Source organism: Thermobia domestica, chromosome 7 (assembly GCF_964235325.1).
Source record: "Thermobia domestica chromosome 7, izTheDome1.hap1.1, whole genome shotgun sequence".
NCBI lineage: Eukaryota > Metazoa > Arthropoda > Insecta > Zygentoma > Lepismatidae > Thermobia > Thermobia domestica.
Genome location: NC_137460.1, coordinates 200,842,785 through 200,866,802, shown reverse-complemented (window position 1 = coordinate 200,866,802; position 24,018 = coordinate 200,842,785). Strand labels below are relative to the sequence as shown.

The window sequence follows — 24,018 nt, the reverse complement described above, 5'->3', positions numbered from 1 at the left end:
AAAATGTCATTTTATTTATAAAACGGGTAAAGCAATGAAAAAGAAACACACATTAACTGACACCGTCAGGAAGTAGACATCTATTTGAGGGTATGCTTATTATGGACGCCATCTTGAAGTCGGCATCTTTTATCTCGCTTTACTTTTTTCTTTAAATAGGAAGTGGGCCACGTAATATATCAAATTGGGCTAGAATTTTACGAGAAATACAGTAGTGAAATCTATGCTTCCATAAGTTTATATTTGTAAGAAATTCGTTGGTTTAAAGATTTCTTAACAACTGTATCTTTTTGAAAATAATTCAAGTCAGGAAAACTTAATGCACAGTAGCGAGGACATCGTAGGTACTACTTATGAAAGGCATAATCGGCTTGAAATGGTTATCGACTGCAGACAAAGTGGAATGGTGATGAGACGATCACAAACCTTAAGGAACTGATAGAAGAAGGATAACATTCTTTCCATTGGATTATTCGAGTTAGAAGACAAACCTTCATAAGCAGCCACCTCTTCAGTACGCGCCAGTATACATTGGTCTTCCTGACCTGATTTAAAAAAAAAAAAAATACTCCACGGGATTTTTTTGCAGGAAAGGGCAAAGTATACTCTCTGGTTTTGATTTATTTGATTTTGAGTTTCACGTCCCGTTCAGCAGCGAGGCTATAAGAGACGTGGACCTACCGATTAACGTGGAATCCGAAACACATGAGCTCCCGCCGGGAATCGAACCCGGGTCTCCCACGCCAAACGCGCGTACTCTAATCGCTTATATCCCCTGGTTTTGTGTTTTTAATATAGCTATAATAAGAGAAAGGATATGCAAAGAAGTCGCACTAAGGCTGATTTATTTGATACCATCTCGGTATTCACGGTAGTATCACATGACATAATTAGTAAAAACACCAGGAACTTTTACTTAGTGGAGTGTTCAAAATAAAAGAGGGTGTGCATCCAGAATAACGATATACAGTTTTATACAAACTCAAAGAAAACAATATTTTTACTCCCAGGGGTGTGTGTAAGGAAATTTGGGGAAGTGTTAGTGGTGTACAGAATACTCCCTGGATATAATATCTATTTTTACAACAGAAGTTGTAAACTAAAAAACATAAACTACTGCCGTATTAAATTCAGGAAATATTTGCCTGTGCTCTGAAATTTAATACAAACTATTCATTTACTTGTTAGGGGGAGGCCATACCCTCCCTTGTGGAATCCATGGATGCAATATGATATGTGTACTTGACAGCCGAGAATAGCAGAACCATCTTAACGGTACCATAGGCACTTGGTCGGGGCAACGCAAGCATTGATGGTCCCACCAACAGAATGGCATGTATTAATTACATGTATTAGAAGCAAATTTAGTCATAGCAGGGCGCGGTCACACAGCAATTTAAAGCGCCCTGGTCATAGGGATCACAACTCACTAGTTTGCTCTGAGACCTAATATGCTGTTAAAACAGCACCGGAGAATAGATGACTGAAGAGTAGTGTAGACGGCACTAGCGCGGGACCCCCTTATGCGCGAGGGCCGATTGGGAGCAATCGGTCCAATCGGCTTAAGGCCGGCCCTGACTAGGAGGGTAAATCCACTACTTTTTTTTTTACTAATTGTAACTCCCTGCTAGAGGATAATCGAGAAGACTGAAAGAAAAGTACGAAATATTACGCCTTTTTGAATTCTTTTCAACAAAAAAATATCATGAAATACATTATTAAAATTAAGGAAAGGGGAATTCACTCTCTCATTCTTGGAAGATTTTAACCTCAAGCTGAGGAATATTCACAATTACTTGAAGAAAATATGTTCTGTTGTAATCAAAAATTTTTTACGTGGTTTATATTGCAAAGTTGTCTTCCATATTTATGTATAAATTTGCAACATAGGGTGGATTTCACCGCTTTTTACTTGATGGATTGCAATCTCAAATTATAAGGTTATTTTTATTTCAGCAAGTGGAAGGACAGCAGTTTCATCAAAATCAAATAAGTTTTACGAAAGTTATAGTGGAACAGACAGACGGATACATAATGCATACATACATACACACATGAATGCATGCATACATACATACATATATTCATGCATACACACATACATGCATGAATATATACATGCTTGCATATATACATGAATGCATACGTACAGCCACTTACATAAATACCTGAACCCCTGACTGTTATAATTCCATTACTTGGGGTCCAGGTCATTTGCATCAGAGAACGCCCAGACAGATGCAACCCAACATACACGTAACTTTTCTCGGCACTGGCAGCAGTTGCTAGCACTGAGTTAAGTCTTTATGCAAGTAAAATTGTGAGTAGATGACGCACGAAACATTTCTCTATTCTGAGATCAATCTCTCTGGTTCAGAACGTTTGTCCAATGAACATCATATGTTAATCTCAATATTGCTCAATATGTTAATCTCAATATGTAATGTATTATTTCATTATAATATACTGTATATTCAAAGAAATAAAAACAATGATCACACATGAATCAGAAAATGCTTGAAAATAGACGAAAATATCAAATCTAGTACAACTGCTGGAAATAAGTTTGTAAATAACTTTCTCCATTGACAAACCTTCTCCAATTCTCCTTATTCCAACACCTTTTTCTTTCTAGGGAAGAGAAGATCTCGCTTGTCACACTGAGTATGCATTGAAATTGAAATTGAAACAATAGAAACACTTGAAAAAGTTTCAGCCTGGCCGGGATTCGAACCCGGGTTCAGAGAATGGAAGTTCAATGCGCTAACCACTCACCTACCGCGCCACTTAACCTTCCACCCAAACTAATACCTAGTTAAAATCATTTCAGGGAAAAATATGAATAAGATGCTAATGCTTGTGTGTGTGTCTTAATGACTTATTCGAGATTTCCTTGTTCAACTCAAAAAAAAGTTATGTACACGTTTCTCAATGAGGAAAATATTACGAAACGTTCTTCAAGTTGAGGTTACGTCATCGGTTGCAGGGATGGTCCCGGTTTACATTACATTTCGTCTTTACCATAACTTCTAATTTCCAAAGAAGAAAAGATGACAGAAATTATTTTTACATTGTTTGAATTGTATCAACATGTGTCGAAATAGACAGTTCTATGTTTTGTTCCATAGCTACTAGTTTATTTTCTTATATTGATATGAGGAATTTGTGGCAAATTGAGCCGGTAGCACTAACCGAGTAATCTCGGGCGTTCGGCTTCTGATCATGAGGCGCAATCCACTAGCGGTTCGAATTCAAGGTCGCAAGGTCGGAATTTTAACTGTCCTCAGTATTTCTGTGTTCGTGTTCTTGTAGTGTTTGGAATGGAATACGGACAAAATTTCGCGGGCCAAAACCTTGCGTGGCCAAAACCTCGCCGCCCAAAATTTTACGAGCTAAAATCTCGCTTGGTCAAAACCTCGCCGTCCAAAACCTCACGAACGAAAATCTCACTTGGGTAAAACCTTGCGGAATGAAACCTTTCCTTAAAGTTTACCAAATGAATTTACTTTCCAGACAGTTACGAATGAATGACGTACAGTTACGATACGGATGACGTAATTTTGTATTGTTGGCATTTCACCTGTGAAGGAAGTCGTCTCAACTCTTAGACCCAGAGAAATTGAATATTTTTCATGTTAGTATACATCAGAACTATCAATATTGCGAATTATAAAAATTTCCTGGATTGCCACAGCCGGAATCGAACCCGCGTCCCCAACATTATGAAACTAACGCTTAAGCCACTATTCTAAGACATCACTGTTTTGGGAGACGGAAAAAACTGGGTGTGCACTGAATTAAGTAATTACACATTTTCACGATTCTAGTGTAACCATGCTGAAACTTTCTGATTTCAGACATGATAAAATAGTAGATTATTATGCAGAAACAATAGTTCAGAGAAGTCAACTTTAAATTGACAACTCATATGTACGGAGGCGCTGCCGTATGCTCTCGCCTCGGGCCCTGATTTTTCACGGCATGTCATTCGACAGATACTCATATTGATTGGAATCTGGTGTTTCAGGGCACTGGATTATTTTTTTTTAAGTTAACTAATTTAACGCACCTTCCTCAATATCTTGTTTCCTATTTTTACGCGTTTTACTCACTTTTACAGTTTTTCCACTAACTCTTTAAGAACAGGGACAAAAACACAGAAACACTGATGAAAGTAAAAATCACAAACACTATTCGCGCGTTCTTCTCTTGCCTGAAGCAAAACAATAAAATATGGTGAACATGCAATTTTTGGTCTTTTATCTTCTGTGTTGTCAAATTCATCAGAGTTGGAGTGTTTCAGTGGGTAAAATGTATCTAGTTTTCTGAGTGGGTCGTGGGTCAACAGCATGTGACCCACTGCGACCCATCACACCGTGACCCACGGCGACCCACCGTGATTCATCACTCACTATGACCCACTGTGACCCACCGACCCACTCTGTTCACTGCATTGTAGACAGCATCTTCTGAACAGCATATTTTTTTCACTCTCGACCCTAGCCACAGAAACTAAAAACACGTTTCTGATTGGTTGCAGCTTGTGATTGTCCAAACCTTCTGGTGTATGTATTGTGTATTATAGTAGTAATAAAAGAAAATTGTCACTGTTGGAACTGAAGAAAAAGAAAATTGAAGAAGCAGTTCAGGTTAAATTTATATCATGGCACTTAAGGTGGAACAAAACGAGCCCTGCGGGGCTTCCAACCCGCTCCTCCTCCTACTACTACTACTTATACTGTGGATTCGTATAGCAAAACTGCACACGTAACGGAATAATTTTTTAAGTATTATTTTCGTCTTATTTAATGAAAAATGTGTTTTGAAAATTTTAAAAATAAAATATAAAAATAAAATACTTTCTTTGGCCCGGGTTTGAACCCACACCAAAAGCAATTATAACTAGTAGCCCATTACGCTAGTACACTCGGCCACGAAGACCGCCAGCAACAGACGCTTGGTTTTTGCTATATTTATGCTACTCCAACTTACCAGAACCGCGTGTTTAGCTCCTGTGAGTAGGGTCGAGCGTGATTTAAAAACATGTTTCTGAACACTGGTCAATTTGTCCACGTTTTACTTTCAAGTCCTTCATTTTTCTTTTTCACTTATTTCTGTTTACTTACCTGAGATGAGTATCTCTAAGTGAAAAAAGAACTTGAAGCATTTTTGGATATTGATATTTGTAATTGTAATCGTAATATATCTTATACTTCTATTTGGCTTTCGAGACACACAGCCTGTGAGTTTTAGAGGAGCTAACTACTGGAAAAAAATACACTTTTGAATCACTTTAATATTTAAATTATTGTATAAAAAATTGAATCTTACTATGTGTGCCTAATCATCACGGTCAAATTGCAGTAAAATAAAATGGCTTTTGGTATATAGTTAGGCCTTAATCCAAACTGTGATGTTATAATATTGCGTTCATTATAATAATATCCCAAGGGATAGCGGGGATCCGAATATTTGCGAAAAAAATTGAGTATCTCACAAGCCGTTAAACTTACGGAGCTGAAATTCAGTTATTAACTCTTTATTGAAAATGAACAGTACGTCTCCTAGCATTTTTTAACATTCTCCTTTATGGGGAGGGGAGCACTTTCTACATATGGTAGATAGTTAGTTTGTAAAAATAATCGAAAACGATCGATATTAGTTGAGAAAGAAATTGAGAAAGAAGAAATACAGCTGGGTTCGATTCCCGGCGGGAGCTGATGTGATTCGAATTCACGTTAATCCGTAGGTCCACGTCTCATATACCCTCAGTGCTGAAAGGGACGTTAAATTCAAAATCAACTCAACTCAAAAAAAAAAAAAAAAATACAATGCTTCACCTCATATATTCATATATGCTTACCATGCGCTTTATAATAAATGCTGAAGCTTGTTTATTATATGGAGTGCTTAGAGCACAGGGCAATCAACCCATAAAGTTGTGAGAAAAACAGATATAAAATTTGTAATGTAAGCTTCTGTATGTTGATTTACTTACCTTGATTTGGGACTTTCAAATTTCATTCGTTTTTCCACTGAAAAGTATCGATAATTCAACAAGGAAATACTGAGACCATGATAATTTAATTGAAATTCATCGTAATTTTGTCCATGACAAACAATTTACCATTTTATATCGTAAAGGTGAGATCCATCGTTATTGTAACAGAGCGGTGCTTGAGCGATTGACCGTAGAAATTCAAACTCCGATTAGTTAGAATTTGACAACTTGGGTTTTATTACAAGTATAAACTCTTTAGTCGGTAGAGAAGAGGCAGTAGATCATGTGTCAGAGTTGATGACGATGTGTTTTGGTGGGTCAGTGGTTCATGGTAGGTGGTGGTCGGCGTAGGTCATGGTGGGTTGTGGGTCACTGTGGGTGGTGGATCAGTGGGTCGTGGGTCGTTTTCATTGACCCACGCCATCTCTGGTCAAATCTGTAAAACCAAACCAAACAAAAAGCAATATTAATACACAAAACGCTCAACATCTTAGCTATTCGTGACATAATCATTGCATGATCCGAATAACACTAATAGATCCACAAATCATCATTTGTCATATTTTACCGAAATACGTGATGAGTTTTCCGACAACCTGATACTTTAAATGTTGTTAATATGTAAAGCTCATTGATCTCATCACTTATTCATTTACTCTCTTATGATCATCAAAACCTTTAGGGTACTTGACGTAGATATAGAAACGTGAAATGCAGTATCCAGGCTTCGTGTAGCGTGTAAGTAAACAAATAAAAAGCAACAAGATAATATTTCTTCGTCCAAACCTCCTACAATGAAGTGTGTTATTTATTCAACAAAAAGACTTGAAATCCAATCAGAAAATTCATAAAATATGAAATATGTAGCCAAGTCTCGACTTTTCAATATAATAATAATAATAATAATAATAATAATAATAATAATAATAATAATAATAATAATAATAATAATAATAATAATAATAAAGGAATAACAATTACAAAATCAATTACGTAAACAATACCTTCCAATTAAGAAAAAAATTGTCACGACGGGATTCGAACCCATGTCTCTGCCATACGAGTTTCGTGATTTACCAATCTACCACAAATTCCTCATACAAAGATAAAACAGTAAAGTAGTAGTTACGGAAAATAAAAATAGAACTTTCTTTTTCTACACGTGTGATTCAATTCAAACAATGCGAAAATAATGTCTGCCGGCTTGCATTTTCGCGGATTTCAAGAATTTCAGATATCCTCTGATTTTATTGGCCGATGCAGATAGGACATCCAGAGTCATGACCTACATATAGCGGAAAGTAAATCGGCCCTCGTAGCCGAGTATGTTAGCGCAACATCTTATAATAAAAATAGTTTTTCGCGTGGGTTCAAACCCTGCCCAAGGATTTTTAATTTAGTTTTTAAATTTTCATAGCACTTTTTTCATTAAAATAGGATTAAAAATAATACTCAAAGATTTACCGATTACTTTTTAAAATTTTCGTAACACTTTTTTTTCATTAAAATAAGCTTGCAGTTTTACTATATGAGTCCATAGTAAAAGTAATAATAATAATAATAATAATAATAATAATAATAATAATAATAATAATAATAATAATAATAATAATAATAAGAGGAGGAGGAGGCGGAGGAACGGGTTAGAAGCCCAGCAGGGGTTGGTTAGGTTTTGTTCTCTTGCCCAAATCTTTCTGGACATTTTACATGACCAACTTCAAACAGCTGGCTAAGGTAGCGCGTGAATACTGAATCTCTTGGGATCGGCGTAAATGCTGCCGGCTTCTCTTCTTTGGAAATTTGGAAGTTACAATGAGGAAGAATAGTAGTAATGTAAATCGGGAGCAGCTAAAAACGATGAGGTACCCTCAACTTGAAGAACATTTCGTAATATTTTCCTCATTGACGAAGGTATAACTTGTTTTCCTCGTATAACTTGTTTTCGAGTTAAACAAGGAAATCTCGAGTAAGTCATTGTGCAACTCACAAGGAACATCTTTTTATACGAGCATTAGTATTTTGTACAGCCTTACATGCAACGATATTAACTAGCTAATAGTTTAGATAAAAGTTGAAGTGACGCGGTAGGTAAGTGATTAGCGTATTCAACTTCTATTCGTCGGTCCCGGGTTCGAATCCCGGCCAGGTTGAAACTTTTTCAAATGTTTCAATTTCAATTTCAATACATTCTCAGTGTGACAAGCAAGATCTTCTCTCCTCCAGAAAGAAAAAGATGTTGGAATAAGGAGAACTGGAGGTCTCTTAATGGAGGCAATCATTTACAAACTTATTTCCAACAGTTGTTTTAAATTTGATATTTTCAGCTACTTTCAAGCATTTCCTTATTTATGCGAGGTCAATATTTTATTTTCTAAACATACAGTATATAAAGAAATAATATATTACATACACAGCAATATTGAGATTAATATATGATGTTCTTTGGAAAACACGATCTAAACCACAGAGATTCATCTTAGAATGGAGAACTGTTTCGTTAGTCGCCTACTTTACAATTTTACCTGCATAAACACGTGGATCAGGGCTACCAACTGCTGTACATACATGCATCAGTGCTGAGAAAAGCTACGCGTAAGTTGGGTTGCATCTGTCTAGGCGTTCTCACAACTGCAAATGGCCTGGACCCCAAGTAATGGAATTATAACAGTCAGGGGTCCAGGTACTTAAGTAAGTAGCTGTACATACATGTATACATACATACACATACATACATACTTGCATATGCATACAGACATACATGTATGCATAGATAGATACATACATGCATATATATATATATACTGTATATACAGGGTGCGGAAAAAGTCCCGGAACGGTCCAATACCTCGCGAAGTATAAAGATCAGCAAAACAAAAATAACACGTGTTAAATTGGTTTTAAAAATCTATCCAACGATACCAAACGCAACCCCATATCCCCTACCCCTTCGGGTCTACGAGAGGTAACTTTAAAATTTTAAATGGGAACACCTATTTCTTATTGCATATTTGGATTCTCCAGAAGTGATAGTAATTTGACCCAAAATTGAAAACAGTGTCTTCGCAGATAGCGCTTGAATCGACACACAATAAAAGGTGGTGCACCAAAACGTTATGAAAATACTAACTGTCAGTTCCGTGCTCTGTGGCCGTACGGTTAGCATACGGGCTTACGAAGTCAGAGGTTGTGAATTCGATCCGCGTTCAAGGCAATCTTCTTTCTTTTATTTCCCCAAATAAATTCCATATGTTTTAACTTTAATTAACACTTTTTTGAAGTTACATAGAATACAAATTTCGATGATTGTTTTGCAAACTAGCTTAATGAAGTAGTTCTTAGTAATAGGGTTACTTACAATAAAAATAAACCATTTTTTTCGCCATTTGTATTTTCTTATAAATATGGACAAGTACATAATTTTTTTTTATTGAAGTTCAAATATATGAATTCATTATTTGGGTGTAAAAGATCACATAAAAATGTTACTCTGCGCGGGAATCGATCTCAGGACCACAGTCCAGTACGCTAACCGCATGGCCACAAAGTACGATGCCGAGATACCACATTTTCATAATGTTTTGCGTTCCTTTTTTTGTGTGTGTGTCGATTCAAGTGCGATCCGTGAAGGCACTGTTTTCAATTTTGGGTCAAATCACTGTCACTTTTTCTGGAGAATCGAAATGTGCAATAAAACATTGGGGTTTCCATTTAAAATGTTAAAGTTACCCCTCGTACACCCGAAGGGGGTGGGGATAGGGAGTTGTGTTTAATATCATTGGATAGCTTTTTCAAAATTATTTAACACGTGTTATTTTTGTTTTGCTGATCTTTACACTTCGCGAGATATTGGATCATTCCGGGACTTTTTCCGCAACCTGTATACATACGTACATACATACATCCATGAATACATACATACAAATATCTATCCATCCATAGATGCATCATAGATACATGCATATATGCATGCAAACATACACATACGTATATGCATACATACATACATACATACATACATACATGCATGCATACATACGTACATGCATACATACATACATACACGCACACATACATACATACATGCATGCATACGTACATACATGTATACATACTTGCATATAGCCTATGCATGCAGACATACATGCATACATACATACATACATATGTGCATATATACATGCATGCATCCATCCATACATACATGTATATGTGAATGCATACATACATATGTGAATACATACATGCATATATGCATTCATACATACATGCATACTACATACATGGATACATACATGCACGCATACTACACACATGCATAAATACATACATGAATACGTACGTACATGTATACATATCTGCATATATGCATGCAGACATACATGCATGCATACATAGATACATGCATATATACATACATACATACATGCATACACACAACATGAATACATGCATATATGTTTGCATACGTACATACATACATACAGATACACACATGCATACATACATACATGCATACATACACGTATCCATGCATACATACATACAGAGATACATACATGCATACATGTATGCATACATACATACAGAGATACATACATGCATACATGTATGCATACATACATACAGAGATACATACATGCATACATGTATGCATACATACATACATATATACATGCATATTTGATAGTAGTCGCGACTCAAAAATTTTTGGAACGAGTACTGCACCTCATATCATCTTTATTTCCTCATTCATTCAATTATAATCGTATTAAGTGTAAGTTACAATTCAAAGTTAACTAATTCTATTGCTGTACGTAATAGTATAGTTTTACCTTCATATCCAGCACTTTTTGAAATTCTGTAGGATCTGTTTCTGGGAGCAACTTCACATACTGCTCTACAAAAGCTTTAGCTGGATCGGTAGGCGCCATCACAACCTTCAATATCATTTCAGCTTTTGTCATACCTTTTACGACGATCTTTGTGTACCTTTGAAAAATAGAGCACAAATTACTACTGTTATTTTAGAAACGTGTTGTATATGTTAGTAGATGCATATATATTTAAGTGTGTATATAAAATCGTAAGCTATGAATTTAAAAGTATTCTGTTTTGCTTCAGGTTGGTGTTAAAGATTTATTTACTATTTTTTTTAACTAACTCAATCATGAATAATTTGAAATACTTCTTTTTATATCACATTCTCACTTTCATTTATTGTGTTAATTATAAATGTATTTTTAAATTATATAGTAATTCATCCTATATAAGCTTTCTGTTACTGAAACTAGATTTCTTAATGAAGGAATTAAATAATTAAAGAAGCTGAGTGAGTGTATCTGAATGACAATATAAAAACAAATTCTATATGAAGTTCACTTTCTTTATCTAAATTCCATATTGTAAAACAAAGATTTCGCACATGACTTAAATTATAAAAATTAACCTTGCTTTGCTATGAATAGCAGAAGGAGTCGAAGCTAGCAAGTAATGAAACGGGAAAACTGTTTCAGGGCTCATAGTGGTCTGGTTTCTTGTAAATAGTTGAAAAGTGACCAAAAACACACGAAAAAATGACCAAAAGCACACGAAAAGTGACCAAAATCCCATCATGCCCCTTTTTTTCTTTGTCAATTTCTCCATCAACTCTTTCTTTGTTTGTCGTTTTATTTCATCTTTTCTTCTTTACTTTTTTTTTGAGCTTCCTCCTTTCTTAGGTTTTTTTCAGTATGCTTTGTAGTTACGGTAAGCAGACTTAGCAGATGTTAACAATATACACATTTATGAATTTATGAAATTTCTTCCTTGTAATGAGGGGTATTACAATATCCCCTCATCTTAATTACAAACAACGCCATGTGCTTCAGTACAAGTACCACCATGCAGACGACGGACACAGTCTCCAATGAAATACGAGAACATGAAGAGTCACGAATAGGACCCCTTCAACATCTCCACAGGCTCCGCCTCCAAAACTGGCACAGCAGCAGAAGACATCAGTCGTCAATTGGTTACATCTTACTAACCTCCCTAAGTTCCTCTGGGCGGAAGAGACTCCCCAATCTCACTTCTGCGCTGCATTGGACAAGAGGTTCCTCAATAATCTCCGCGCTGCACTGGGCAGAAGATACTATTCCACCTCTGTGCTGCATAGGGCAGGACATTCCTTAATAATCTCCGTGCTGCACTGGGTAGAAGATACTATTCCGCCACTGTGCTGCATAGGGCAAGAGGTTCCTCAATAATCTCCGTCCTGCACTGGGCAGCAGATACTATTCCATCTCTGTGCTACATAGGGCAAGAGAGTCCTTACTAATTTCCGTGCTGCATTGGGTAGGAGATGGTATCCCACTTTTGCACTGAACTGGACAGGAGATACTATTCCACCTCTGTGCTGCATAGGGCAAGAAGTTCCTCAATAATATCCGTGCTGCACTGACCAGGAGATACTATTCCACCTCTGTGCTACATAGGGCAACAGAATCCTAACTAATCTCCGTGCTGCACTGGGCAGGAGACACTATTCCATCGCTGTGCTGCATCAGGCAAGAGGTTCATTACTAATCTCCGTGCTGCACTGGGCAGGAGATACTATTCCACCTTTGTGCTGCATAGGGCAAGAGGTTCCTTATTAATCTCCGTACTACACTGCCCACGAGATACTATTCAACCTCAGTGCTGCATCGGGCAAGAGGGTCCTTACTAATATCCGTGCTGCACTGAGAGGTTCCATCTCTGTGCTGCATCGGGCAGCAGGTTTCTTACTAATCTCCGTACTGCACTGCCCAGGAGATACTATTTTACCTCTGTGCTGCATCGGGCAAGAGGTTCCTTACTAATCTCCGCGCTGCATTGGGCAGGAGATGGTATCCCACCTTTGCACTGTGCTGTATCGGTCAAGAGAGTCCTTACTAATCTCCGTGCTGCACTGGGGAGATACTATTCCACCTCTGCGCTATATCGGGCAAGAGGTTTGTTACTAATCTCCGCGCTGTACTGGGTACGAGATACTATTCCACCTCTATGCTGCATCGGAAAGAGAGTCCTTACTAATCTCCGTGCTGCACTGGGCAGGAGATACTATTCCACCTCTGTGCTGCATCGGGCAAGAGTTTCCTTACTAATCTCCGCGCTGCATTGGGCAGGAGATGGTATCCCACCTTTGCACTGAACTGGACAGGAGATACTATTCCACCTCTGTGCTGCATCGGGCAGCAGGTTCCTTACTAATCTCAGTACTGCACTGCCCAGGAGATACCATTCCATCTCTGTGCTGCATCGGGCAGCAGGTTCCTTACTAATCTCCGTACTGCACTGCCCAGGAGATACTATTCCACCTCTGTGCTGCATCGGGCAAGAGGTTCCTTACTAATCTCCGCGCTGCATTGGGCAGGAGATAGTATCCCACCTTTGCACTGAACTGGACAGGAGATACTATTCCACCTCTGTGCTGCACCGGTCAAGAGGTTCCTTACTAATCTCCGTGCTGCACTGGGCAGGAGATACCATTCCATCTCTGTGCTGCATCAAGCAAGAGGTTCCTTACGAATCCCCGCGCTGCACTAGGCAGGAGATGGTATCCCACCTTTGCACTGAACTGGACAGGAGATACTATTCCACCTCTGCGCTGCACTGGGCAGGTGCTGCATTGGTCAAGAGAGTCCTTACTAATCTCTGTGCTGCACTGGGCAGGAGATACTATTCCATCTCTGTGCTACATCGGGCAAGAGGTTTGTTACTAATCTCCGCGCTGCACTGCCCAGGAAATACTATTCCACCTCTATGCTGCATCGGGCAAGAGGTTCCTTACTAATCTCCGCGCTTCATTGGGCAGGAGATGGTATCCCACTTTTGCACTGAACTGGACAGGAGGTACTATCACACCTCCGCGCTGCACTGAAACAGGAGATACTATCTCACTTCTGTGCTGCATCGGGCAAGAGGGTCCTTACTAAACTCGTGTTGCACTGGGCAGGAGATAATATTCCACCTTTGCACTACACTGGGCCTGAGATATTATTCCATCTCTGTGCTGCATCGAGCAAGAGGGTCCTAACATACAACCGCAAGACATCTGCGCTATTCTGGGCAGAAGGTTCTATTTATAGAGGAAGGATTGTCAGAGACATTACTTATTTGTAACTCTGTGTACAAAACTGTATAGAAACTTTTATGATAAAGAAGGTGAGGGAAAACCCTGTGTACCACTTCTCTACTATACATTACAGTATGTTTAGGTCTTTGAACTATAATGATGGAAAATCACAAACATCAACATACTTTAAGTGTAAATTCTTGTTTTGTCTATTACTGGAGACCTTGCACTTATTTTCGGAACTAATGAAATCTTTGATTTAACGCACTATCCTTATTATAATACAAGAACGTTCAAATCTGTGTGTAACACTCCTAGTAGTTTACAGTTGTCCTAATAGACGTCTTTACCTGCGCTGCCTTACGTCAATAGATGTCACTGGCGTGGAGAGCACGATTTTAACCTATAGTGTTCAGCAAGCCGAAGACTTAAAAGAGAATAACTAGTGATTATAACTTTTAGGTTAAAAGGCATGAATGATAAATGTGTTGATTGGAGAATTAAGGGAACACGGAAATTTGAGGAAACAGGAAAACTCGGAAATAATCTACTACAAACTCACAGCCCATTATCAAACCATTGAGTTTCCGGACCAGGAGTAAGCGTTTTACTACTGAGCTAACATCTTCCCGTTAACTTACAAGTTGCCCTGCACAAGAATGGTAAAGGTATCCCTGATGAATTTGATTTGATTTTCAGTTTAGCGTTCTTTTGAGCGGCTAGGTTACATGAGACGTGAATCTACAGCTTAACGTAGGATCCGAATCACATGAGCTCCAGCCGGGAATCGAACCCGGGTCTCCCACGCCAAAAGCGCGTACGTTAACCTCTTAGCCACGAGGAAGCTAATATCCCTGATCGAGTTTAGAGTAGGATTATACGAATATAAATCGAGAGAGTAATAGAGTGTCATACAAATAATAGAATGTCTCTTTGTTTGGCCTTCTAGATAAACTTAGTACAGTATATAAAATACTTACGCTGAAGGAGCCTTTGGATGTACTTGAGATCCAATGGAGGGAAGATTTAGCAGAACTGTCTTAAGGCTGTGAGTATCAAGAAGCAACTGCTCAGCGCCCACCGTGCTAATGGGCTTACATTTATATATATGTTGAATAAACTTAGGAATAAACGACCTGAAATGAAAGATATAATAATCAATATAAGACTTGTGAGTGGGAGAAGTTGTGAATTATTTATTACACGAAAATTGAATTTATCTTTGGCTAAAACACACACAATTCGATCAAAATAACTGTCCCTTTTAAGGAATATAAACGAGAAAACAAAGACGAAAAGTCCTTGTATGTACCACACCACACTATTACCAAGTGTATACATTACTACAAACTATATATATTACGAAGGACAGTCATAAAATTCCAGGAATTTCGTTGTAACTATTTATTATTACAATATAGGTACACAATCACTTAATTGCCTTCCAAATAAGCTCCTTGAGAACACACACACTTGTTCCACCGCTACACAGTGGAGTATTTGACCCCAAAACCCGGACAAAAGTTGAAAAAATAAAATTTGAAAAATACATGAAATAAAATTTATTTCTTGTTCTTCGATAACTGGCACATCTTGTAAACATAAATTCCATTATTAAAATTGAAAATGAACTTAAATAATAATTGCTGAAGTCACTCTATTTTTCTGGTCATGCGAATTTAAATTAGTGTGGCCGCGCGTACAGTTTTTCAGGTGTTAATTTTACTAATTGTATTAAGGCTATTATCAACAAAAACTACTGTTTTAAAGGGCATTGATAGAAGTTTTAATTTTATGATATGTGAACATTTTAACTTTAAGTCTTGGTGGTTAAATATGTAATGAAATGTCAAAAGCTTTTTGCAAGAAAAAAAAATATAAAATTTACAAATTAAGAACTGTTTCTGTTTCTGTTGTGACTCTAGTTGATCAATGATTCCTTTTGCATTTAAAAGTTCAATCTTTTGTTAACTTAGTCCAAGAATAAAATTTTGCCCGAAATTGCCCCATGAAAATAGAAGATATTTATAAATTATATTTAATTTGTTTTTTACGTGAATTCAGAAGGTCTTACAGCAGTTCCCTGACATAAACCTATGAGTTTAATCTTTAGTTGATTGAGTTTATACAGAAAAATAGAATTAATTTATTCAAGTAGGATTTCATGCAATTAATTCTATAATAAATTACATTTACTGAAATTTTAAAGTTCATAAACTGCACCATGAATTATGACGCATGAAATTTGTTGCCTGTCCTTGTTTGGATTGTCTGTCCTTCATACAAGGATCAGGTTTTCTGATCAATATTACACTTAGCCTACAAAATCCCTATTAAACAATGGCAAGCTAAATCAGAAGAAGAGAAAACCATAGTTAAAGGGACTAAGAAAAGAAATTCAAACCAGTATTAGAGAAGAGATGGTGGATGGTCTGTTAGTGGACTTCCCTAAGCAAGGCCATGGCAATACGAACGATGAGAACACTTCAAGGAAGTTTTCTGCTGACCACGCAACTGCTGCCCGAATAACTGGGGTAGATTTAACCTTGATAAAAAAAATTAAGATTATTCTGTAGACAATTTCTAGTGACCATTAAATAGACATGGAGAAATTTCAAAACTTCGCTACTGCAACTGCAGAACTTTAAGTAAAACTATAAATTGCTACCCGATAACTCCATCCCTACATAAAGTTTTAATTCATGGTCCAGCAATCATAGAACATGCTATTTTGCCTATTGAGCAACTCTGAGAGGCGGCAGCTGAGGCTAGAAACAAACACTTTCGACCTAGAGGACGCAGATCAGCAATAATAGAAGCCGTCTTCAATGAGCGACATCCTAATCGCGTCCTCCAGCCAAAAGGATAATTTCTATTCTTTCCTCTCGAGTTAACATTCCATCCTACCTACAAGAAAAAAAAAATAGAGACAGTCAGTTTCTATTCATACAATGCTCCACACATAAAATTTAAATCTGGAAGATTTAAACTTGAAAAAAAAAAAAAAAAAAAAAGTAACATATTAAAGAAAGTAACGTAACTTATCTTAAATTCATTTACAACTTCAAAACCATTGCAGATTTTGGAAAAATAACTTTACCGTTGGATTTCTCTTCGTACGGGGATGTTCTTTAATGTCACATAACCATATTGCCATTTAAAATAAACAAGTTCATTCCAATATGGTGGCCACCAAGATGGCAGAAGACAACCTTAACCACGTCATAATGTTTCACCCTACCACCAACATTGATCCCAATTGACTTCGGATCAATTGGATTTACAGTTTCTCAAATATTTAGCCCGGTCCAGAATTTTGTCCACACTCTGTACAGTATATCTGAAAAAGTGTGTCCTATTTTATGTTTATGTTACTTTCTTATCCATTATTTGATATAGTAAATGTTAATGAATACCAAAAGTAAGAATTTTCTTTTAAAATGTTTCAAAGTATTTATCATAGACATTTTAAAGCAGTAAAAAAATAATTAATACAGAAGGTAATTTAATTTCCTTGATTTCCCTAACTGTTCTAAACTGCAGGACCAAGTTTTGCCTACAATGTATCTTTAAAACTGTAGGTAAACACAAATTAATTTAATTTAATCGATTATTTTATGATACTAAATGGTAAATATTTTTGCCCGGGTTTCAAGACTAAATACTCCACTGTGCGCTCCTGCCATTGCTGGAAACAACGCTGAAAGTGCTGTTTTGGTATGTCCCGAAGTTTAGCCGTCGCGTTGCTCTGTATGTCTTCTACGGTGGCAAAACGGTTACCTTTGAGGGCCTTTTTGATCTTGGGGAAGAGCCAGAAATCCTCTGCCATCCTCTCTACTTAACGGATTTAGCACCAGTGGATTTCTGGCTCTTCCCCAAGATCAAAAAGGGCCTCAAAGATAACTGTTTTGCCACCGTAGAAGACATCCAAACCAATGCGACGGCTCAACTTTGGAATATACCAAAACAGGACTTTGAGCGTTGTTTCCAGCAATGACAGGCGCAGTGGAGCAAGTGTGTGTTCTCAAGGAGCCTAGTTGGAAGGTGATTAGGTGAATGTGTACCTACACTGTGGTAATAAATATATGGCGGTACAGTAAACAATTGTAGAATTGTATCTTCCTTTTATCTTACACAGACACGTTCCATATTTATGGTTTGAAAGGTAATAAAATAACTGCGTGTTTAATGCTATTTCCTGTTTCATAACAAATATTAGGACCAATAACAATGTTAACGGTAAAGACTGACGATTTACTAGTAAAGAGTAAATAAATAAATACAAGATCGAAGCTTCAAACACAAATAATTTAAAATTTCAGGAAGGTTCAGTGGAGCAATGAAACGAAATATGAAAGTAACATAACAGCTGTTGATACACAATTACTTCAACTCTACTACTATCCTGTACGATACATAGAAAATCAGCTTCGCAAAGATAGGGTTGTTATCGTTCGTTAAGACGACTTACTGAAACAACTGAGAAGCTCACTATAACTTTCAGGGTCTCTACTAATAATTAGTAGAACAGTAGAACTCTAATGACTACTGCTATCTGGCTGGTGCAATTGAAATGTCTGACTAACGAGTGTCAGCCTCTGGCTGCAGCAACACATTCAGCCATCTCAGCTAATGACCGAATTCCATGACGAAAGAAGTTTGAAGTCTGTGATGCGATGAATTCATCAAGGAAATTTTTCCTTGCCAAGAAGTGATAGAGATTCCGGAAGAAGTGGTAGTCGCAGGGATAGACGTCAGGAGAATACAGTGGATGAGGATGGGTTTCATACTGCAACGCCGTATTTTGAGCGACAAGTGAGACGCATTTTCGTTCAACATAATACTATGTCTCTTGACCAATGCTAGATGCTTGCAGTGCATTTTATGGAGTTTAGCACTGTAATGATTCACAATTATGGTTTCGCCTCAACTAAAAAATCTCCTGCAGGAGAAGAGGCTTTCGGAAATCGTCCTGGAAGTTGATAACCGTAACGGTCCGTAACCGTGTTAATTACCATGGCAGATTCATTTGTCATCAGATGTGACAATCCGTTACAGGAAACCTTCCAGGTTGTTTCATGTATTTAGAGAACTGAAATGTATACCTTCAGACAACAGTCTTTATTGCCCGGTGACACTTCATGTGGCATTCATGAGACCACTTTTCACCTTACCGATTGGGCGCAGCCACCGAATGACAGTTGTATGATATATGCCTAAGTTATCTGTAATTGCACGAATACTTTTACTAGGGTCCACTTCCACGGTCATGAAAACATGCAGTTGGTTGGTCGCCGTACGGCTCATTTTTCAATGTTTCGTTATCGGCATTAAACTTGAAAACCAACGATATAATGCATTTATTCATCACTCCTAGTCCAAATGCACTATTCAAATTTTTTGCGGCCATATGCGCAGAATGTCCTAGCTGGAACTTGTAAAGGAAAATCACTCATAACACTTTTTCGTGATACAGTTGAATAACACACTGGCTCTTGACTGACTATGTACCTTATCTTGTTCTCTAAACACGTACGAAATATGTGACACGCCACATGTCACCTCAGTCTATTCATCAGTTGAGTTACAGAGGGTAATTTTCCACTAGATGTAAATTCGGTAGGACATTTGAATCGCACGAATCCAATGCTGTTACATTTCTGAGCTTTCACGTCATTACTAATGTCAATGACAAAAGTAAAAACAATACAACAATGTTTTTTCTAGAAAGAAAATGGCACATCTAAGTACTTACGTAGCAAATTTTACACAAAATTGTGTAAAGTACTTTCTTGATGATGCTAAGTTGTCGCGAATAACAGGTACAGTTTGTTTCAAGTGTGTAGTCACTGCAGTCACATAACCACTTTGATCTCCGACGCTCTCAATATTCTGCCACTGAATCTGCAAAAGAATAATAACATTACGATTGATTTATAAAGATAGCGACAGTTTTGATATTAATAAGAAGAAACATCGAAAATCTGTGAAAATGTTGAAAAATTATAAATGATAAAGAACAAAATAGTACAGTCAGGGTTCCCACTCTTTTCCCCCCAAAAAATTCCAAGACATTTCCAGAACAAATCGCCAATTTTCCAGGACTTTGACACAGGAAGGCATAACAGGATTGCACCTGTAAGTTTAAAACTCACAGCAGTGAAATGAAAAGTACAGTAGCTTATGCAGTGAATATTAATGCAAGTACAGTATTAATACGCAATAATTAAATACACAAAGCGGAGCGTAATGTGCTTTTTTTCCCTCCCAATTCCCCTTATAGCCAGCTGTTCCATCCACATCCAGTACATGTCCAGCAATGTATTTTCATTCTTTCTACATGACATTTTGACTGTGCACCGAAAAAATTTACAAACAAAAACCTATTTTTCGTACATGGCATCTTCACTGCGTGAGAGGTGACAGATATAATTAGGGGAAAAAAAGGAATTATATTACAAATTTCTCAACTGAGTATGGAGTTGTGTGATATCCTGATCTATAAACTTAATCTCTTTCTTCCTTAACGAAGCTGCTCTACGGATAGCATTTGACTTTATCAATAAAGTAAAGCAAGAGTTCTGCTCTGCTTCATGTGCAAGCTGATTTGCTTCAGTTAGCAAAGCTTCACTTGTTTCCATCGATTTTCTTTTATTTCTCTGCAGCTGCTGTATATTTTCACTTATCTCTTTCCTCTTGTTTCATGACTGTCACAAATAGTATTCATATGAAATTTTACTGAAGAGTAATACTATTGCGAAAATAGACTGATTACGGAGGATTGATACTGGTACAAAGCGCAGTCTGGAGGATAGTGCTAGTGAAGACAGCAACCAAGAATGGGTTGACAGACTAGTAGATGAAAGCAGAAGAGAGAAGTACTCCCAGCCAATCACCCTGTTGGGAGAAAGAAAGCCCACCAACCACCCACATATGCAGTATCATGACAAATTATTATTCAGCACAAAAACAGGAATAGCAATCAATTAAAATCTTCATTATAATTATGAAAAATCTAACATTCAGTATTTCTGTAAATTTCAAAGACAGAAATACATTTTCAAGGACATTTGCAGGATGTTTCCAGGACAAAATCAATTCAAGGACATTTCCAGCTTTTCCAGGATTTCCAGGACGAGTGGGAACCCTGAGTACAGGAAAAAAGGAGGCACCTCTAGTTTCACAAAATGTTCAGGACAATCTGATGGCTGAAGCTCAAGCTCTTTGCACGTCGAATGTAATTTGGGATCATGAAATTATAGCACACGAATTTTCACTTGGGCATAATATAATCCTTAAATATGTTTGCAATGCCCTAGATAGTATCGTTATCACAAAACGGAGTACAAGGTGGAATTGTCTCTATATTCATTATTAACTCCAACACTGTTTGCACTCCGGTTATATTTAATATTACATGTTATACACTTAATTTTAATTTATTAAATATAACATTTGAAAACTGTTATATGAAGTTTGATTACATCTGTTTTTAATATATCAATAATAAGGTATAACCAAACTCTTATGATGTATTATTTAAATTACTTTTCTTTTAGATGTGGCGCTTGGGTTTGATTTTCAGTTGTAACTGTGGTGTTTCGATCCCACAGTAAACTGTAGATGGATGTTTGATATTTCTCGACGTTCAATGAACCACGTAAATGCAATTTCTTGAAGGATTTTTTACCATATCCGATTTACATATTTTCATACACAGAGCCATGTTGGTAAGTGAAATGAAATCTTTCGGCTAAGAGGGACCGATGATTGACGCAAGTGAATGATGATGGAAAAAATGGTGAAATGAGAATGTGGAGAAAACGGAAGTATCCCAAGAAAATCCACGGACACGACGTGGTCTACCACGAACTTACTTGACTGGGGATCAAACAAGAGACTCCATGCACCAGAGGTACGCGCTCTACTACTGAACTACCATGCCCTTCCTCCCTGAATCCATGTTGATGTATTTCAATGTTTCAAAAAAAGTATTTAAAAAAATATTATTGTTATTAATTTATTTTCGTTATTTTCAACATCAGCCTAAAAATAGTAATGCGTTCATACATATTTGTCTACATATTTATCTTTCTGCTGCCTCAGAAAATGTATTGCGTTTCTTGTATGATTATAAATTAGAATGTTATTCATTGTGCCTACTAAATACAGTAGGAAGTCGAAAATCCGAACTAATTGGGACCTCAGGTAGTTCGGATTTTCAAATTGTTCGGATTTTCGAAAATGACCAAGAAAATGTCATTTAGGCTTAAATATACTGTACGGTATGCTCTTTTATCGATACAGTAATTACAATACCGGAGCTAAGTCTACTTACATTTAATGTTTCTGAAGAACCTGCTCGTACACTAAATTACACTGTTGTTGTAAGACACACTTAAAACTTAACTTTTATAGGCCTAAGGGAAAATAAAAATATGTATGAGAAACAATTACATATGAATGAGCTTTTGTAAAAACACTGACTTCACACAATGCCGGCGGACAACCTTGTTGTTTGTTTATCGCTGGCGCTAAGACAAAATGTAAATTGCTGTAGGGATCGCGTTCGGATTATCAACGTCCTATTGTAATTATTTTCAAATTCCACCTTTTCTAAGTCTGATTATTTCTTCCTCTCATTTAACCAGCACACTGAAAATATTTATCACATGATAATGGTGTTTTTAATATTTTTTTTCTATTAACTGTTCTTTCTGAGTGAACACTTACAAAGTGAAAATGGTACACCAATTTCAAAAACATTGCAGAGAATATCCTTAGGCTCGTGCACTGATCACAACAATCCTATTAACCCCTATTTATGTAATCTGTAGACTGTAGAGTCACAAATGTAAGCATTACTAACTGCAATGGTAGCACACAAGATTTAACGTTATCTAACTTGGGTAAACTGTTGACGTCATTAAGATCCTCTACACACATCCTAAGACGTGTCCCTCGTGGTGCTCGAACTGAGGTTGCCGATGCATTTTCCAAGTTATTACAGCAAGTAGCTATTTCAAATGGAGAAAGAGAATGGATCAACCTGTTTACATTTCCATTTGTAGCACTAACTGCTCCCAAACAATCCGAGAATGTAAAGAGCCTTACCTCATGGGTAAAACAAAGAGTTCGTGTTTGGGATAATATAGGTATTGACGCCTTAACCTTACAATCGCCAAAGATCAAGAAATCTATACCTAAACAGAATGTATCAAATCTGAAAATTATTGAAAACAAACTAGCCGATGGTGATATCGGAGGAGCAGCCCGTTTACTAATGTCAGATGATACAATAGTAGCCCCTGACACTTCAGTGTTTCAGGGGGGCGCGGTGGCTCAGTGGTAGAGCGTTCACCTCTGGTGCTTGGGGTCCCGGGTTCGATCCCAGCTCCCGCCAAGTGAACTTTGTGGTGGACAAACACCGTGCTCGTGGGTTTTCTCGGGGCTCTCCCGTTTCCTCCCACTTTCTTCATTCCACCATTTCACTCATCTCTCATCATCACCGTCTCCTTTAGCCTAACCGGCATAACCGTGGGACGTAAAACTCAAAGATTTCATTTTTTTCACTTCAGTGTTTCAGACGTTTGGAGAAACATCGAGCCCATCCTGGAACATTTACTTCACCGAATCTTCCAGAAGATCAAAACAGGGTTTAAGGAGTTTCAATAAACGAAGTTAAAAATGCTATACATTCTTTTCCATCTGGCAGCTCGGGACGTCTAGATGGTCTTTGCCCTTCGATTCTCAAAGATCTTTTATCTTGCCAAATACTCGAATCGAAGGAAAAGCTATTAAAATAACTTTGTGATCTGTTCAATCTAATTATTTCGGGAAAAATACCCTTAGAAGTTCGACCTTTGTTTTCGGAGCCAGACTTATTTCTCTTAAAAAGAAATGTGGTGGAATCAGACCTATC

The 24,018-nt window shown here is 37.3% G+C and overlaps 1 protein-coding gene across 1 annotated transcript in view; it reads right to left on the bottom strand.

Moving 5' to 3' along the window:
* Window positions 1-24,018, bottom strand: part of Vps53 (vacuolar protein sorting 53) — a 121,485-nt gene that overhangs the window by 7,771 nt on the left and 89,696 nt on the right. The window contains exons 13-15 of the mRNA XM_081765753.1: window positions 19,852-20,000; window positions 15,077-15,232; window positions 10,834-10,990 (exon numbers count right to left, since the gene is read on the bottom strand). Coding sequence (XP_081621879.1) covers window positions 10,834-10,990; window positions 15,077-15,232; window positions 19,852-20,000 — 462 coding nt within the window. The remainder of the gene's footprint in view (window positions 1-10,833; window positions 10,991-15,076; window positions 15,233-19,851; window positions 20,001-24,018) is intronic.